This window comes from Mustela nivalis (assembly GCF_964662115.1).
Source record: "Mustela nivalis genome assembly, chromosome: 19".
NCBI classification, from domain to species: Eukaryota; Metazoa; Chordata; class Mammalia; order Carnivora; family Mustelidae; genus Mustela; species Mustela nivalis.
The window spans coordinates 15168766-15186722 of NC_139038.1; the positions used below are offsets into that span (position 1 = coordinate 15168766).

The 17957-nt window shown below is 39.2% G+C and overlaps 1 protein-coding gene across 5 annotated transcripts in view; it reads right to left on the reverse strand.

Annotated features, from left to right (window-relative positions):
• TPST1 (tyrosylprotein sulfotransferase 1) overlaps positions 1-17957 on the reverse strand; it is a 105540-nt gene that overhangs the window by 14693 nt on the left and 72890 nt on the right. For all 5 annotated transcript variants that reach the window (XM_082714404.1, XM_082714406.1, XM_082714405.1 and 2 more), the window contains one exon: positions 16540-16738. In XM_082714404.1, the coding sequence (XP_082570530.1) occupies positions 16540-16738 (199 nt within the window). The remainder of the gene's footprint in view (positions 1-16539; positions 16739-17957) is intronic.

A 17957-nucleotide genomic window follows, 5' to 3' on the forward strand; every position in this document is an offset into this window, starting at 1 on the left:
CCTATGTATTATCTCACTGAATCCCACAGTCTCTGCAGGGAGGTGTTGTTTGTTCTTATTTTACAAATGAAGCAACTAAGTCACAGAGAATTAAGTAGTTTGTCCAGTGTAGTGAAATGGGAAGCAAATAGGTACCATGATTGAACTTGCATTCTAAAAGGGTCACCCTAATTGCTCTGTTTACATTGTAGAGGGCCTAGGACAGCAGGATGGAGGTTACAGCAGTAATCCAGCCAAGAGAGGATGACAAGGAGGTGGTGAGAAGTGGTAAGTATGTCGGTCTTTATTTTTCTATATTATACAGATCAGATGTGGGGTGTGAGAGAGAAGTAGTCAAGGATCATTCCAAGGTTTTTGGCCTAAGCAACTACTAGTGGAAATATGCAGTTGCCATTAACTGACTTGGGAAATGTTCTGGCTCCAGCGTATTTTCAGGGGAAGATCAATAGCTTAGTTTTGGGTATGTTGAGCTTGAGATGTCGACTGGACAATAAATGAAAATGTCAAGTCACCAACTGGATATACAAGCCTAGAGTTCACAGAAGCCTGGGTTGGGATATATATATTTGAAAATCATCAATTTACAGATGGTGTTGAAAACCTTGATACCTGAAAAGATAACCCAGGGGCTCAGGGTAGAGAAACAACAGCAGAGGACTTAAGACTGAGATATGGGGGCATTCTGGCATGAAGAAGTCAGGGGGAAGTGGAAGAAACAGCAAAGACTGAAAAGAAGCTACCAGTAACACAGAAGGAAAACTTAAAAAGTGGCGTCCTTAAAACCAAGTGAACGAAACCTATCGAGGAGGAAGTAATCAGTTGTACCAAAAAGAGGCTGGGAGCTAAGACGGTAATTGACCAGTCAATATAGCAACATGAAGGTCACCGTCCATTTGACAAGAGCAAATTAAGTAGAATGGTAGCTGTGAAATTCTGTATGGAGTGGATGTAAAATAGAAAATGGACAGGAACTGGAGACAAGGGAGTACAGAAAACGTCAGTTCTGATGTAAAAGGAAGCAAAGAAATGAACGGCAGGGCTGGACAACGAGAATCAAGGAGCATGGGGCTGTGTGTGCGTGTTAATTAAGACAGAAGACCTAAGGGTTTATCTGTTGGTTGACAGGAAAGGTCCTGCTGGAGAGCAAAATCCAATGATGCAGGAGACGTGCGGAGATGGAACTGGGTACCCACGGGAAGGAAACGCCTTCAGATAGGAGCATGGACACGGACTCCTGTTACCCACTTTCTATCATGAGACATGAGGCTATCAGGGCTGCGACACTCCCCTCTACTACTCTCTCAAAAACTACGTAATAATTTCTGGTTAAGGTCACATTCTATAAGTTTCCACTATTAAGACAATATAAATACCACATATTTACATTTTCTTACACAACTTATTTGTTGTTGTTGTAGCTAGAGTTAGTAATAACCTCATATATTTTTAAATTAGACTCGACTTTTTAAGAGTTTTTTTTAAAGATTTTATTTATTTATTTGACAGGATGAGCAAGATCACAAGTAGGCAGAGAGACAGGCAGAGAGAGGAGGAAGCAGGCTCCCCGCTGAGCAGAGAGCCTGATGCAGGGCTCGATCCCAGGACCCTGAGATCATGACCTGAGCCCAAGGCAGACACTTACCCCCCGAGCTACCCAAGTGCCCCTTGACTCTACCTTTTAGAGCAGTTTTAGGTTTATGGAAAAACTGAGCCGAAAGTAGAATCCCCATGTGTCCTCTCCCTCTCCTACAGTTCTCCCTATTAAAATCTTGCTCTTATAACTGCGGTACATTTGTTGCAATTAATGAACTGGGATTCACTGACTGTTACTAATTAAAGTCTTCAGCTTGCACTAAGGTTCACTCTTCGTGTTGTACTTTCTATGGGTTTTGATGAATGCGTAATGACAGATACCCACTGTCCATCAAATGCAGAACCGTCCCGTTACCGTAAACCCCCTGCCCCACTTACTTACCCTCCCTACCTTCCCCCAATCTTTTTACTACCTTCAATCTTGCCTTTTCACAATGTCATAGAGTTGGAACAATAAAATATGCAGCCTTTTCTTTTTTTATATAAGAGATTTAAAAAAATATATATTTTATTTATTTGAGAGAGAAAGAGCACAACACAAGTTGGGGGGTGCAGAGAGAGAGGGAGAAGCAGATTCCCCATTGAGGAGGGAGTCCAATGCAGGGCTCGATCCCAGGACCCCACGGTCGTGACCTGAGCCAAGGATAGGCATTTCACCGACCGAGGCACCGAGGTGGCCCTCTATAGCATTTCCTTTGGAGTCTGTCAGTTCCATGTCTATGCGTACATTTCCCTGGTGTTCTTGCATGTCAGCCATTTCCCATCAAAGTCCTTACCATACTCATCATAGCTCTTTTAAGAATTTTTTTAAAATTTATTTATTTGGGGGCGCCTGGGTGGCTCCATGGGTTAAAGCCTCTGCCTTTGGCTCAGGTCATGATCCCAGGGTCCTGGGATCAAGCCCCACATCAGGCTCTCTGCTCGGCAGGAAACCTGCTTCCTCCTCACTCTCTGCCTCTCTGCCTACTTGTGATCTCTGTCAAGTAAATAAATAAAATCTTTTAAAAAATATATTTGTTAGAGAGAGAGAGAGCAGCACAGGCAGACAGAGCAGCAGGCAGAGGCAGAGGGAGAAGCAGACTCCCCGCCGAGCAAGGAGCCCGATGTGGGCCTCAATCCCAGGATGCTGGGATCATGACCTGAGCCGAAGGCTGCTGCTTAACCCACTGAGCCACCAAGGCGTCCCTCATCATAGCTATTTTAAGTACTCAGTCTGGTAATTCCAAAATTTCTGGTATATATCCAGTTTCAATACCTTCTATTGTCTCTTCCAACTGTTTATTTATTTTTTTTTTTTGCTTTTAGCACACCTTGTAGGTTTGTTTTCGTCACAAGTGGGCATGATATACTGAGTAAAAGGGGTAGGGCAAGTAAGCCTTCGGTGTGTGGTTTTACGTTTACCTGGCTAGAAATGAGCCCGTGATTACTGTTTGTTGGAGCTACGTATCAGAAGCTAAAATTTTTCAGGTGTCCTTGTTTTTGTACTCCTTGTTGCTCTTCTTTTAAAAGTAGAATCTGAGCATTGTAGTTCTTTTAGTAGCAACGCACTGCACAAGAGCCTGACTGGCGTGGTGGTAGGGCATGTGTGTTTAAGGACTGGGGGAGAAAGTGTTCTATAATCCCATAATCACATCTAAGTATTTTAGTGAGCCTGTGTGCCTGGGTCGGAACCATTGTAAGTGCTTCTCAGCTTCCCCTCTGACTCTTTTAGGTAAGACAGGAAAACTGGAGGGTCTAGAGTTGGGTAGTTCCCTTCCCCCAAGTCGGTTGGTTAGACTTTGGCAGAACAGTCTACTCGAAGGCAAGCTGTTCTAAGTGTCCCAAGCTTATTTTAAAATGGTTACTTTCCCCTTCCCTCTGTCAGAGCACCAGAGGCTTTATCTCTGATCTTTATTCTGAGAACCTTGTGGGGCTCCCTAAGACTGTGCCCCCAGAGCTTCTGAACTCTCAATCTTCTGAACTCTCCCCGAGCCTCTGGCGATTCATCGTTGACGCGTCTATGAACTCCCAGCAGCACTGCCTTCAGCGGTAGACTTCCGTTCTAGGCATCTACGATTCTTGGCGTTTACATTCCCTCTTCCATTTTCCCCCTTTCCCCAAACGTCCTTCCTGAATCCCTCCATTCACTTCCAACTGAACTGCTTGTTCTCCAGCCTTCCCACTCAGGTGTTGTCTTGGGATTTTTCTAGGAACATCCATCTTAGGTATTCATTCTTCATACCTCTACGGTTCTGATTCCCACTTCCTTGCCCAGGTCTTCCATTTACTTGGTTAATCCTCCATCTTTGGTACATTCTTCAGTAGCTCCTGAGAAAGGGTGTAATAAGAAGCAAATCTTTGTGGTGCCTGGGGGGCTCAGTCAGTTGTGTCCAACTCTTTTTTTTTTTTAAGATTTTATTTTTTTATTTAACAGAGAGAGAGAGAGATCAAAGCAGGTAGAGAGAGAGGAAGGGAAGCAGGCTCCCCGATGAGCAGAGAGCCGGATGTGGGCCTCGATCCCAGGACCTAAGATCACGACCCGAGCCAAAGGCAGAGGTTTTAACCCACTGAGCCACCCAGACGCCCCCAGCTGTGTCCAACTCTTGACTTCAGATCCAGTCATAGTGTCAGGGTCACGAGATCAAGCACCAAGTCGGTCTCTGCTTCAGATGCTCTACCTCTGCTCTCCCCCACCCCCTCTTTTTAAAATAAATAAGTAAATCCTTTTTAAAAAAAAAGGCAAATCTTTTGTGAATATATTTATTTTATCCTAATACTTGATTGAAAGTTTACCTGGTTATATAATTCTGACAAATAATTTTCTCTTTGAAATTAGAGCATTACTCCACTCTTCTCCTTTCCCATGTTTGGGTTGACAAGGCGGATATGATTCTAATGGCTGGTCCTTTCTATGTGACCTCTGCTTTCACTCTAGAAGTTTGAAAAATTTTCTTCCTATCCCTAGTGTTCTATAATTTTATGATAGATTTAAGATTTGTTTTTAAAGATTTTGTTTGACAGAGAGAGAGAGAGCAAGAGAGGGAACACAAGCTGGGGCAGTGGGACAGGGAGAAGCAGGCTTCCCGCTGAGCAGAAAGCCCGACGCGAGGCTCGATCCCAGGACCCCGGGATCATGACCTGAGCCAAAGGCAGACGCTTAATGACTGAGTCACCCAGACATCCCATGATTATGTGTCTTGATGAGATTAGTTTTCTTCACCAACTTACTGGAGATGCATGTCTTTCTGTTTCTGGAAATGTCCTTTTATTAAAATTTTGATAATTTCCTCCTTATCACTTTATTTTTCTTCAATTAGTCAAACACTGGAATACCTAAATAAAGCTTCTAATTTTTTTCCTCCCTCCAAGTCATCTGTTGGTCTTTTTGCTCTACTTTCTAAGAGATTTTCTCAACTTTACTTATTTTTTTTCTTTTATTGATTTTAATTTTTATCTTATTTTACTTTATTTATTCATTTGACACAGAGAGAGAAAGATCACAAGTAGGCAGAGAGGCAGGGAGAGGCAGAGAGGGAAGCAGGTTCCCTGCTGAGCAGAGAGTCTGATGTGGGGCTCGATCCAAGACCCCTGAGATCATGACCTGAGCCAAAGGCAGAGGCCCAACCCACTGAGCCACCCAGGTGCCCCAAATTATTTTAAAGTTACAGATACCATGCTCCTTCAGCATACACCTCTAAGAATAAGAGCATTCTTCTACATAAACCACTGTTTTAAAATTTAAAGACACACGTATGCTATAAACCCAAAACATATATAATTTACTTTTTTATTTGAGTGATTTCTTTGGAAATTGTGTCTGTTGCCAGTCGTAGCCTCTCAAATGGAAGCACACTGTCAGTACCACAAGTAAAAGCTGTAAAGCTTTTGAATATGTGGAACTCACATACTTACATGCATTTCTTTCAGACTTTAAGTGTTTTGCTCTATGAGTGGCTCAAAAGCAGTGCAGTAACCTTTATAACTTGTTAGACACAGACCTGGAAGGCCTACTAGAGAGGGCAAAGGCAGAGTTGAGCGAGCAATCCCTGTGTACTCAGGCTTTGAGCAACTGCCTTCAGACTCACAAAGTATTAGAGCTCAGAGGGGAGTAGTTTCAAACCTCTTAGTCTTTCCTTATACCTCCAGTCTCTTACAGAAAATTAACAGTAAAGCTAAAGATTTAGCTTAATTTAGAGAAATTACATTTCTCTCCTTTTTAAAAAATCTTTTCCTCTGTACAACATAGAATGTGTTCCTCTATTTAGCAATTCCATAAAAAGTGGTTTGCAGCCTCCAGACACAAGTTACCTTACCTAACTTCAGAGAATGTACATAGTATGAGTGTGCCTTCGTACATGAAGAACGCTGACCAAAAAAAAAAAAAAAAAAAAAAAAGCCGGCTGAGAAAACACACCTATAGTTAACCTCAATCTTCATCTACAGAACTGCAGTCAACTTTCTGTGCTTCACAGCCAAGATGCACAGGAGATTTGCAGAACTTCTCTACCATGAAAGAGAGAGACCAAAAGAAAGAGAAAAAGGGATCACAGAGGAAATAAAAACAATATAATGAGAAAAAGAAAATGTAAACGAACTATAATTAATATTCTTGTAGAAATAAGATGAAGGAATAAGAACAATATGGGTTTGTTTGTTTTTAAAGATTTTGTTTATTTGCGAGAGAGAAGAGAAGCACGGATTGCTGTAGGCAGAATGGGCAGAGCAGGCAGAGGGAGAAGCAGGCTTCCCGCTGAGCAAGGAGCCCGATGTGGGACTGTCATCCCAAGGCCCTAGGATCATGACCTGGGCCGAAGGTAGACGCTTAACCAACTGAGCCACCCAGGCATCCCAAGATGGTTTTTGTTTTGTTTTGTTTTTTTAAACAACAACAGAAGCAGAGAATTTAAAATTTGGAAACTTAAGAATAGGAGACCTGAAATTTAAAATCAGTAAAAGAGGGTGCCTGCTCAGCGGGGAGCCTGCTTCCCCCACTCTCTCTGCCTATTTGTGATCTCTGTCTGTCAAATAAATAAATAAATCTTTAAAAATTTTTAAAGTAATTCAGCAGCAGCAACAGCAGCAACAAAAAAAGCATGTATGTGTTCACGCACATGTACATGGAGAGATGAACAGATGAAACAACTACGGCAATATTTCAACTAATGATCTAGGTTAAAGGCATATGACGTCCTTCAGATTTTTCTCTAAGTATAAAAAGGTTGGAGAAAATCAGGGGACCAAGACAATTTTCAACACAACAAATAGATTAACTTTACAAAGCTAACTGGATTATAAGAAATATACAATCTGCATATGGGCTGAAACTGAGGATTACACTCAGATGTCGGCAACTTACTCTGTAAAAGGCCAGTGAGTAAATATTTAAAGCTTTGAGGACCACACAGTCACTTTCTAAGCTACTCAATTCTGCAAAAGTGCAGAAACACAGATAGACAATATATAAATAAACAAACACAGTGAACTCTAATAAAACTTTATTGACAAAGGCCAGATTTGGCCTGTGGGCTGTGAAGTGCCAATCCCTGCTTTAACTCAAAATCTTCTTTCAAAATAGAGAATTTTCAACAATCTCCAGAAACAGATACTAATGACCATATTATGTGCTAAGCACTATACTAGGCACTACAGACTTTAGGTGTTGCTTTTGCTTATCATTTTCTATAAAATGTGTGTGTGTGTGCACATACAAAGGTTAAAAGATTAGTCTCACAACCCATGGTTTTGAGTTCAAATTTCACTGTAAACTCTAGTTTACTCTTCCTTCTTTCTGTAAACCCACTATAAACTCTATAATATAATCCATCTATCCTTTTTTTCCTTTCTCCTTCCAATTCTAGACAAATGAACAAAACTGGATTAATCATAACCCTTAGTTCATGACAAACTTTCATCATTGGTCTATACTTGGTCTGCTATTTATCCTGTATTCACTGTTTTTAATAATGTAATAAGTATCCCTCTTGAGAAATTATGACTTGGTATTTTCACATTCAGAGAAAACAGAACTCCAGCCAGATATGATAATACAGAAAAGAATCTAGATTTTGAAATTTACATCCTTAATCCCACTGGGCTCTTGTGGCTCATTAGAAACTTATTATCTCTGAAACACAAATATGAAACAGTTGATAACATGTATGTTTACATATTCTCATTTGTCTTAAAATATTTTGGCAGCTTTGCAAATCTCAGATTGGGTTCTTGGAGAGCTCCATGGTCTTGTCTGCCTAGAAGCAACTAGGTAAATGTTATTTTCTGTATCAAGAAGAAAATTAAGGGGTGCCTGGGTGGCTCAGTCATTAAGCATCTGCCTTTGGCTCAGGTCCTGATTCCAGGGTCCTGGGATCGAGCCCCGCAACCGGCTCCTTGCACAGCAGAAGTCTGCTTCTCCCTCTCCAACTCCTCCTGGTTGTGTACCACTCTTAATGTCTCTCTCTCTGTCAAATAAATAAATAAAATCTTTAGGGGCACCTGGGTGGCTCAGTGGGTAAAGCCTCTGCCTTTGGCTTGGGTCATGGTCTCAGGATCCTGGGATTGAGGTCCGCAACAGGCTCTCTGCTCAGGGGAAGCCTGCTTCCCCCGCCTCTGCCTGCCTCTCTGCCTACTTGTCATCTTTCTCTCTGTCAAATAAATAAATAAAATCTAAAAAAAATTAATCAGCTCAGAAGCATGACCATCCACTCCAACAATGGTTTTAAGAAAACAACATGTTTCAGTGTATTGATTTTTAACTGAAGTTTGAAAAGATGGGTTGGAATGTGAATTGAATTAGGAAAGAGTAATAACTGAAATAGGAACTTATTTCTATTATATAAAGCAGTTTAACATAGCAAACTTAGCATTAAGACTTTGATTTCCAGGGGCGCCTGGGTGGCTCAGCTGGTTAAGCATCTGCCTTCCGCTCAGGTCATCATCTCAGGGTCCTGGGACTGAGTGCCAGGTCGGGCTCCCTGCTCAGTGGGGAGTCTGCGTCTCCTTCTCACTCTCCCTCTGTATATTCTCCCTCCCTCTCTCTCTCAAATAAATTAATTAAATCTTTAAAAATAAAAAGACTTTGATTTCCTGGGGAATAAGTTAAGCTTGCAGAATGATTGAAAAATCACAATATTTGACTACAGGACACTTATCAGGCAAAAGTGCAAAATCGTTTCTCTTCAAAGGTACGAAACTGAGTTTTGAGACACTGGAAGATAGTTAATACGTACAAGTACCATCAATACGGTGCCCTCGTGGCATCCTAAATGGCCTACTTTTATGGCAGTTATCACACTGAATTACAGCTAATTACAAATGTATCTTCACTATATTTCTTAAGGAGAGAGAAAACCGATCATCCTTATATCCTGGATATAGGAACAAATGGACAGTTGGGTGAAATACAGTACAGTTTTTTTCATATGTTCTTTAGAAAATAGTAAGCCCTTTTTATTCTTCAAGTATTTTCAGCCTTAGAAACTTTCCTACAGTGACAAATTTAATTAATGCTTCTGTTCTATTTCTTCTGATTTTTCCTTTAGAGATTACTATGATTCATTGGTTAATTTCTAATTTTCCTTCTCTCATACGTATACTCTCCTTTCTCCTAACGTTTTCATCTCTGTCCTTGCGCTATGCATTCCAGAAGGGCACTCCAAATGTGCTCTCTGTGTCATGCGAGTGATTTTTGTAGCATCCATTCTGCCCTTTATCATATGGTCCTTATTCTCCAGACGTGTTGTTTTCCTGGAGCTGGGACTTCAGTGGATACAGAAAGACACAGTGAGGGCACCTGGGTGGCTCAGTGGGTTAAGCCGCTGCCTTCGGCTCAGGTCATGATCCCAGGGTCCTGGGATCGAGTCCCGCATTGGGCTCTCTGCTCAGCAGGGAGCCTGCTTCCCTCTCTCTCTCTCTGCCTGTCTCTCTGTCTACTTGTAATCTCTGTCTGTCAAATAAACAAATAAAATCTTTAAAAAAAAAAAAAAAGAAAGACACAGTGACCACAGAAAGAGGGGAGATGATAGGGTTAGGATTTAGTAGACTAGCTAATTACTCTAACTTCTTGACTCTCTAGTTAGGGCAGCCCTTCCGCTCTGGAGTTGGAAACGGATGGTAACGGCGAGTCCAAGCGTTAGTATGCCTTCTTTGAGGCCACTGGTAAACTTGGGTTTAAGGAAGTAACATGGATGTGGTCCTCAATGTAATCAATGATTTACTTATTAGAAAATTTCTCCATTCTTCAGCATAAAGCTTTTTCATATCTTTGTTTTACAGTGATGTTTCTCTTTATTCAAGTATCTTTATGGAATTTTTAAAAAAAGATTTTATTTATTTTGAGAGAGAGAGAAAGAAAGTGTGCGTGCAAGTGTTGGGGAGGGACAGAGGGAAACAGACTCTCAGGCAGATTCCACACTGAGCGCAGAGCCTATGGCAGGGGTCCATCCCAGGACCCAGAGATCATGATCCGTATTCTGGTTTATTATATTCCCATTACAGATATGGATTTTCTAAGAGCTGAGTATTATTGTTTAGTATATCATTTCTGAATGTTTAGAATAGGTCTTAATTGACATAAAGAGAACTGATTTCTTTCTTTAGAATTCCAAGGAGAGTGTAAATAGCTACCCAAACAAACCTCTTGACTTCAAATGTTCTCTCTCCCTCAAAAGATGGTTTCACTAATGAAAGCAGAAAGAGAAAGATGAGAGGAAGTATGGAAAGTGCTTCTTTTAAGAGACTGGATTCCCCACAGGCCTTCACACAGGATCCCATCTGAAGATAACTGTTGTTAAAAAAGATAATTTAAATGTATTATATCAGGAATGACACAAGTAAGGAATGTGTGGCTTTTACACATAACAAAGGGTCTCCGCTGACATTTGATCTAGGCAAGTAAAAGACAAAGAAGACACTCTTTACACAGCAAATACAAATGCACGAAATTCATTACTGCGAAGAGGATTTTTGGCAGAAAATACAAGTTATTGTGACACATTTGTGAATGACTGTGCCAAAATGGTGACAGAGAAGATGAAACAAAGATTTGACTTAGATTTGACTATTCCCTTGGGATAGTCTCGGGTTTTGAGAATGACCTAGTGGACAAACTCCTGAGTACTGACGACCAGTTTTCATGCTTTTAGAACACAGTGGAAAATTTTCTGTCACCTTATCATTACCTTATTATTATTTCTATTATTTCTACCTTATTATTTCTATGTCATATCTTTTATAATTACCCACATCTTCTTCCTGTATACAAACCCAGTCTTTGCTTCTTCTGCAGCAACTAGGTATTATGCCTAGAGCAATTATTTAGTAATTATCTGTGTAATAATTAAAGTCTTATGGGGCTCCTGGGTGGCTCAGTGGGTTGGGGCCTCTGCCTTCGGCTCAGGTCATGATCCCTGTCCTAGGATCAGCCACATTGGGGCTCTGTGCTCAGCGGGGAGCCAGCTTCCTCCTCTCTCTCTGCCTGCCTCTTGCCTACTTATGATCTCTGTCTGTCAAATAAATTTTAAAAAATAAAATAAAATAATTAAAGTTTTTAAATGATAGATCTAAATATAGACCAAGGTATTCTGAGAGATGGTAAAATGTACTGCTCTGAACTTCCTCATATATTCTTCATAAAATGCCCAAAGGAACAATTCTGCCCGTTTTCAAAACCAAGGCAAAATACTGGGGGGGGGGGGGGGGGTTGGGGAGCTGGAATAAGGAATAGAATTTAATTCTACAGTTTTTGCTTTGAAGGTCTACGAAAATCTTAAGAGAATATAGTAAGTATTCCTTTAACTAAAACAGCTAAAATTTGAGTACAAGAAATCAAGAAAATGAGGAGGAGCTGAAGATTTATCATTCTTCAAATTCACCAAGCACAGCATTAGTTGGAATATTCCTACTATGTATGTCCCAGAAGCCCAATTACAGGAAAGGAGTCCAAGGGGGGATTTTTCCCTGGATGTGAAGGATGATGTGGCAAGAGCAGAGCTGAAGACGATCTTCACAGACAACCAGCACTCCAAACAGATCCAGACTCTCTCTTGGACTTGCTCTGCTTGCCTCACTGGCTTGGCTTTGCTTCCTCCACACACCCAGGAATAGGACTCCACTAGCAGTTAAGATATAATTACAGAACAATTGGTTAAAAGTAGTTCAAACACATAAAAAGTCCAGAGGTAAGGTAGATATGGTCAGTCCTGAGCTAGGCTCAGTAGCTCAGCAATCAAGGGTCCTAGGCTCTCTCTGTCCTCCTCCCGCCATCTTCAGAGTATAAGCGATATCTTCTCTTACAATCTGCAGGAAGCTACAGAAGAGCCACACATGATTTCTTCCACAGCAATGTTCAAAAGTAGGAAGGGAAAGATAAGCTCTCTTCATACAAATCTTTATTTTCTCAGACAGTTAAATGTCTCCCAGAAAACCCTAGCAGACATCTCCTGATGAAATCTGGTCACATGCTTACCCCACCCATAAGAAAGTCTAGAAAAATTAGTATCAGGAATTTTTAGTTTATTTTTTAAGAGATAGTTCCTACTAATAGGAAAAGATGGAATAGGGAATCAACAATCTCTAAGACTTCTATCACTAGTTCCTATGCCTTCTGTCAAGCTCCTTCTTGCTTGCTACAGCTGATACCTGCTTTTCCATCTGATTCCTCGCTCGTTACTAGGTCTGTCTACTCAGCTTTTCAACACGGGCAATTCATACTTTGATCTGCTTTTCAGCTCTCTCTGCAGGCTTAGTAGCTAGGTCTTTAAGCTGTTTTCTGGCTTGACTCATGTGCCCTGAGGACTCTACTCCTCCCGTCTTCTCAGTGGCACACAGATGCTTCAAGTGTAGATGAGCTAGCCTATCCTACCCCTGCTCTGGATTCCTGCTCAGTTTAGTGAACAATTCCATCGAGCTTCTGCCTACCATGGAATAAGTCTGGAAAATAAGTTCTACTGTGGTCACTGAGTTTGAAGTCTTCGTGAGCATGTAGGTAGAGATACACAAAAGGCAGCTGGAAATAAGGAACCTGGGGCTTACGAAAGAAACCCGCTGGGGGATACGGATTTACAGTCATCAACGAATAGTCTATAATCAAAGCCACATGAGTGGACGAGCTTGATCATGGGGACTACAAAACAGAAGTCCTTAATGCGAGGGGCTTTAAGGGATACCTGTGAATTCACAGAAATTGTGGATAAAATTCTGTGCATCTCTTTGTCTCTATTTCTAAGGTAGGGATCCATATATTTCATCAGATTCTCAATTAGGTTTGTAAATCTAAAAAGATTAAAAACTTATGGGAGAGTGGAAGTCTAAGACTGCAACCAAGAGGCCACTATTTACTTAAACGTGCCAGAATTTGGGATTAGAGACTATGATGGGAAAGAGTATGGAATATGTTAGCATTTAATTTCCAATTTACCATCTGAGTCATAGCAACCATCAAGCACATGATTTTCTATTCAAAATTGGGCAATATGTACCCCAAATATGTTGACTCAGATACCAATACTTCTAGACTACCCAGAATTGTATGAAAACCAGCACTTTTAGGCCTGGAGTTTCAGATTCTACATTCCCAGTCAAAATGTGAATTTCTTCCCACTCCCATCCCATTAAAAAAAAAAAAAAAAAAAAAATCTCCCTAGCTACCTTCCTTCTTTGGAGCCATTCTCACATCACACTTGACAATCAAAGATCACTTTTTAAGCATTACTTTATGAAACTTCATGATCTTCAGTGCTGGATATATTAGCCTCTGAGTTTTTGCAAGCAAAGAAGCTTTGAAAAAGACACAGATTTGGATTACAAGAAGGGCTATGAAGTCCTGCCCCACAAAACGAGAATGTCAGCTTGTATGTTTTATCATGAAGTGCTCAAAGATGCAATTATAGTTCACACTTCATCTTTTTTTTTTCCTCAAAATTATGTGTCATTTCAGAAATAGAAATGAGGGGAAGGTTTTTTATTTTTTCCCAGTGTGCATTCAGAAACCCTTTAAAAAACCACAAGTGTGTATGAAACAAATTCTCTAGTCACATGAATTCAAACCACAACATTCTTCCCAACCTACCACTCAAGCAGGCCAAGAATAATCTAGCCAGTCAGTTTGCATGTAGGAAAACTACTACTGCCTGGAAAACCCTAAATATCATTTGTACATGTTTCTGGCTTATAAGAAACATTTCACTATTGTACAAAAGAGAAAGCTATGAATTAACAATTACCAAGAGATTATCAAGGACTATGATTATGGATGTTAGACTGATGTGTACTTCATCTTTAGAATGTAAAACTTTTTTAAAACTTCAAAGATGGTTCATAAAAGAATATATGCATGTAGGTAATAACTGGGAAATGTTCAATTATATTAATCAATGAAACCTATTAAAATTAGCAAAAATAGAAAATAAAATTATTATACAGATAGTTCATATAGATAATATAGATAGATATAGATAGATAATATACCTATTATACAGATAGATTAAAAAGAAATTCTCAACATATATCGAGGAACTTAAAAAGTTTCAGGCATCTGTACCTGGTTTAATTCTACTTTCATTAATCTAACCTTAAAAAAATAATCTAAAATGTATTTTGTGCAAAGATGTTCACTGTAGCGTAATCTGTCAAACAGAAGACTGTAAGCAACAAAAGGAAAATGATAAAATAAATTACAGAACATATACTCGGGAAATATATTTTATTTATTCATTCATTTATGGACCTGCAACTGTGTTTCAGAAAGGATTTGAGGTGGTTCATATGATAATATATTATGTAACTATGAAAAATTATGTTTAAAAAAGGGAACCTACTGAGGGGCACCCGGGAGGCTCAGTCAGTTAAAGCATCTGCTTTCAGCCTGAGTCATGACCCCAGAGTCCTGGGATCGAGTCCCAGATTGGCTCCCTGCTCAGTGGGGAGTATGCTTCTCCCTCTGCCTCTGCTCTCTCTCTATCATATAAATAAAATCTTTTTTATAAAGAAAGCAAAATGCTCATGACTATTACAAGGAAAGGGCGGGATACAAAATTGTGTTTGTGTGCAAAATTAACATTATAAAACAATGCAACCTTACCTTTGTTTAACAATATGGAGAGAAGGAAGGGAAAACCACTGAAATATTAAGAACGGTATGTGTATGTAAGACACACCATAACAGACATAAGTCTATTTTCTTCTCTTATCTATTTAATTTTATGTTATATACACCAAGCTTATGTTTTTATAATTTATAAAATTTATAATTTTATATTTATAAGATTTTTATAAATAAATAAAATAAGTATTATAAAATTTATAATTTTGTAATAAAATATCTGTATATATGAAATCATAAAGAGAATAAAGGTTATTTAAAAAAATTTTTTAAACTAGCTATATATATGATGGTTTAAAAGAAGTTAGCTCTTGGGGCACCTGGGTGTCTCAGTGGGTTAAAGCCTCTGCGTTCGGCTCAGGTCATGATCCCAGGGTCCTGGGATCGAGCCCCGCATTGGGCTCTCTGCTCCTCAGGGAGCCTGCTTCCCCCCCCACCCACCCCCGTCTCTCTTTGCCTGCCTCTCTGCCTACTTTTGATTTTTCTCTCTCTCTGTCAAATAAATAAAATCTTAAAAAAAAAAAAAAAAGAGAAGTTAGCTCTTCCTACACATAGCCACTAATGTGAAAAAGGAAAACTGAAGTATGTAATACCTAAGGAAAAAATCTGCATGGAATTAACCTCATGAAATGTGTGTTTGTCAATTAAAGGTATCAAAAGAAAGACAGAATCAAGAGATGATGTAAGGTTGTAGGGAAAGAAGGACACTAACATAAGCAAGAGGATACCCGAGAAAAGGAAGGAATTTTAATCTTGACATCAAGACTATCACTAAACTTATGCTAACATAGTTGTGTTGTTTAAACTGCAGTTTTAGAAAAGAATGCATGCAGGGACAGAAGGTAGAACCATGGTTGCTAGGGGCTGGACGGAGGGGAAAAGGTAATGAGTATGTACTTCCAGTTTAGGAAAGATGAGAAAGTTCTGGAGATGGACGGTGGTGGCAGTGCACACAGTGTGGATGTACTTACCACCACTTAACTCTACACTTACAAATCGCCAAAATGCTAAATGTAATGTTACGTATATTTTAAGCAATAAAAAAAGAAAATTCTGATTTGATAGATATTATATGGGAAAGGTATACATTCAGATTAGCTCTGTGAGTTTTCAGCTTTTCTGAAACAATATTTTAAAGATCTGAGCACAATTTATTTTTTAAAAAGTTGTGATTATACTTTATTATTTATTTTTAAAGATTATTTATTTGATGGAGAAAGAGAGAGCGAGGGAGAGAACATATAAGTAGGGGGAGTGAGAGAGGGAGAAGCAGGCTTCCTGCTGAGCAAGGATCCCAACCCGGGGCTCGATTCCAGGACCTGGAGATCATGACCTCAGCCGAAGACAGATGCCCAAGGACTGAGCCGCCCAGGCTCCCCTATAATTACACTTTAATAACAGCTTTCAGTCAGAAGGTAACTTATTACATCTGTTTAATAATTCTTCTGATGTAGTCAATGTTCAGTTTTCAAGCATCAAGAAATCATGTCCCATTTAAACAAAGGTTTAAAAGTAAAGTAGTTACTAAGTTCAAAGGAAAAAAAAACCTACAAGTTGAGATCACTAATAATTCCGTTTTTTTCCTGGCAAATTTGTGGTAATCATCTATGAGAATAAATTTTCCCAACAATAAGCACCACTTCTAGAAATTGGACAAAGGAGATTAAAGAACTGTCCCCATAATTCCTGGGAAAAGTCACAGTTACCCTTCAAATGCAGTGGAAGTGTTCTCATGATAAAGCATTCTACAAATAGAATTTTTCAAACTTAAATTTCTGATCATAAAAAATAAGGAGGAAAATAAGAAAAAACCTTTCAAGACCCAAATTCCATATCCAGTTTTCTCAATTTACTTTGAAAATCTCACTTACCCTTCTAGTGTTTTCAAGGATTTTGGGATCAGGTTTTCCATAGTTCGGTGGATTGGCATACGGGTCATATCCAAGTTTGGCGAGCATGGGTGCAATCACTGCCATGTCTTGTAAAACATCCGGGGGTATCTTGCCAACCCATTTTGACAGTGCTCCCACATTGACTGGCTTGATGACTTGGTCTGTAGATCTTTCCACTCTGAAAACAATATAATATGAAGTATTTATTTAGAATACCAAAACATAATAATGTTAAAAGGCCAAAGGCAATTATTTTTGATAGCTTTAAAAACTGTAAGTGTCTGGATTATAAATCTATTGAGAAAGGGGATACTAATCAGCCTTAACACTTAAGAGCAGACCTTTTTTTAACGTCCTAAATTTGATAGCTATTATCAGCAACTTCATTTCTAGAAACAGGAAAAATGATCAGCTGAAAATATCTGCACAAAATGGGTTAACAATTATAACATACACACACATGCAAAAATAACAAAGCTAAGACTGCTTAGAAAAACAGCTGCTCAACTTACCTGAAAGGCATCAAAATTAAACAAATAAATATGTAAGATGGGCTGATGAATGACTAGAGGGACAGAGAGATGGAGAGATGTGTGGTAAAGCAAATACAGCAATAATTAATCAAAACTAGTAGGTATAATTCTTTCAATTCTTTGTATGTTTGAAATTTTTATAATAAAATATTAGGGGGGAAAGAGCCAACTATAATCCAGTAAGTAGGCAAAACATTCATTTTTCTATTTTTCTGTTGACTTCCTGAAGAATCCTTTTTTCTAAAGAAAGAAAAGAAGCACTACTTATGATTTCCAGTATTACAGAATAAATGTATCCTATCTCTTGATCTAGAAATTAACGTTGTACTTGTATGGTTATACTCCCTATATTTGACTAAATAACTCATAATCTTAGGATAAAATAAATAAATACAAGTGAAATAAACATGAAATGACACCTAGATTTAAACTGGATCTGAATTAGCAGATTTTGGCCAAATGACTGCAAAATGAAAGTGCTTAAGAAAACTTAAGAGAGTTTTACATCATAATACATAAGAAGTCCTTCAAAATAGTGTTCTAATAAAAGGTAAGACCTCCTTTTTAAAAGTATATGAGCTATCACTGCAGATAATCATTATCTGACAATGAATCCGTCAAAGGGAATCTACTCCTAAACAAAAGACAAGAGAAAATAAAATGATTATTCCTTGGGATTCTGTGAGACTACACCTTAAGGGCATGTAGGGTCTGTGTGTGGGTGTCTCAGGTGACACCCTTCCTTATAGAAGGACCCCATCAACTTTAACACAAGAGAGACCTGCTGCACTTAGAGAATGGAGACCTACATGTGGAGAGCCACCCCACTTGTTTCCAAATGGTGTATGACTGCTTTAGCTTTAA